The 1,770-nt window shown below is 34.1% G+C and overlaps 1 protein-coding gene across 1 annotated transcript in view; it reads right to left on the bottom strand.

Annotated features, from left to right (window-relative positions):
* LOC106106190 (ankyrin repeat domain-containing protein 17-like) overlaps positions 1 to 1,739 on the bottom strand; it is a 9,269-nt gene extending 7,530 nt beyond the window's left edge. Inside the window, exons 1-5 of the mRNA XM_013286737.1 lie at positions 1,624 to 1,739; positions 1,364 to 1,451; positions 1,004 to 1,063; positions 162 to 253; positions 7 to 80 (exon numbers count right to left, since the gene is read on the bottom strand). Of these exons, the coding sequence (XP_013142191.1) occupies positions 7 to 80; positions 162 to 253; positions 1,004 to 1,063; positions 1,364 to 1,451; positions 1,624 to 1,728 (419 nt within the window). The 5' untranslated portion in view covers positions 1,729 to 1,739. The remainder of the gene's footprint in view (positions 1 to 6; positions 81 to 161; positions 254 to 1,003; positions 1,064 to 1,363; positions 1,452 to 1,623) is intronic.
* Between the last annotated feature and the right edge of the window lie 31 nt (positions 1,740 to 1,770).

Genomic DNA, 1,770 nt, shown 5'->3' with positions numbered 1-1,770 from the left:
TGTTGCTGCTGTTGCTGCTGCTCCTCATGTTGCTTATGCTGGATTTGCAGCAGTTGCTGCCGCAACTCTTCAAGTTGGTGCTGAACATAAAAACAACAATAGTGATTTTGACATCAAAATGACGCATATAATGCATAGATTAGTTACTTTTAGTGACTTACTTGGTTGAGGTTGGTGGCTAGTTGCTGCACTGGGAACAGATGTTGCGGAGGAGGGTACGGTGGAGTGGCGGGGGGATGAATTGTCGTAACACCTGCAATATATCATTTTTATTTCAATCACAGTTACGAATTAAAAAAAATGCTTTCCTTTGAACAACACACAAAGCGTTTATATACAAATGATGATCGTTTCTGATACAAATGATGTTCAAACACAAGTTGTTCAAATACATGTATTATATGTAGCAAATATTTTCTAACGTTACGATTATGTAAGGGGTACATAATGGCGATATTATAGTTGAAATGATTAATATTAATGAGGCTTATTAAATTAACATTGAAAATAAAAAATATAATATTACTTTCTCCAAATAGAGAAACTAATAACGTTAGTTACGATATAATGAAGTACATAGATTGTATGTATGCTCAAGAACATTGAAACCGGGTCACTTAAAAAAAATCTCGTAAGTATATTGATATAACAGTTAATTTTATGGATTAAAAATTACATAAATAAAAAACTGTTGATCTCACCATAATACAAAAATAAAAAAGATTTTGTACAATATAATTTTCTTGAATTTTAATGTTTGTGTTGCCACCTTGTCATTCAAATACTGCGTTTTCGTGGTTAATATTCTCCCATTCCTCTGTCCGCGAAAAAAACTATGTTTTAATACCTCAATTTAGGGATTTTTAATTGCCTTAAACCACCGTTAATTTAACAAAGCTAGCATTCTTAGTTTAAGAGATTTATTATTGTTTATTTTAAGTGACCCGGTTTTAATGCCGTTGAGTGTATTAGCAAGATGCAGTACAGTTGCAGCGACACTTGCCTTGAGCGCAGAACTGTATGTCCAGTGCGTGGAGCGCTGACGTGGCGAGTGTCGGCGGACCTTTACAATAACCCATTACATTATGTACCATTCAACATGTGTGCATATGTATCAAAGAAAAAAATGAACAATTTTATACATTCGCAAACTCGTGTACCATTAAATAAAAAAAAATTGTATTACACCGTAAAATACTCTGTATGTTCCAAAACAAGTTTAACACTTTAAATGCCACCTTACAGGCTATGCTAGTCAACACAACGAAAGGTGTTACGAGATAATTTCTGAACATACGTTTATTTTGGAGCTATTTTTTTTTATATTTTCATCTATGCTGTTTTTAGTTGTGTATTAACTTACCAGAGGGATCAGCTAACTCCAGCATGTTCCTCTCCGTGTCAGGTAGCGTGGTGTTTCGAGATTGGCCCGTGAGCACTTCGGTTCGCTGCTGAAAACAAACAAAAAAGTACATATTAAATCTAAACTTACTGAGAAAAAAAATTACCTACAACAAACTAAGTTACAATTATCCCTATTAATACATTCAACATACTAAATGCAACATATTTATTTCTAGAATTTAAGATCTAATGTCTACGCTTCTACGGAGTACAACTTACATTTAACTTTCTTTCAATGAAGTTTTTATTTTTAAATTTCTTGTTAATATCGCTCCACGTAAAGCCCGGCGGGGGGGTACAGTTAGCCATACTGTGATGGCACATCTACAGGCGGGAAGCAGGCAAACAAAGTAAATAAAATATAGC

This window comes from Papilio polytes, unplaced genomic scaffold, assembly GCF_000836215.1.
Source record: "Papilio polytes unplaced genomic scaffold, Ppol_1.0 DF822289.1, whole genome shotgun sequence".
NCBI classification, from domain to species: Eukaryota; Metazoa; Arthropoda; class Insecta; order Lepidoptera; family Papilionidae; genus Papilio; species Papilio polytes.
This window is presented reverse-complemented; position numbering and strand designations above follow the sequence as displayed.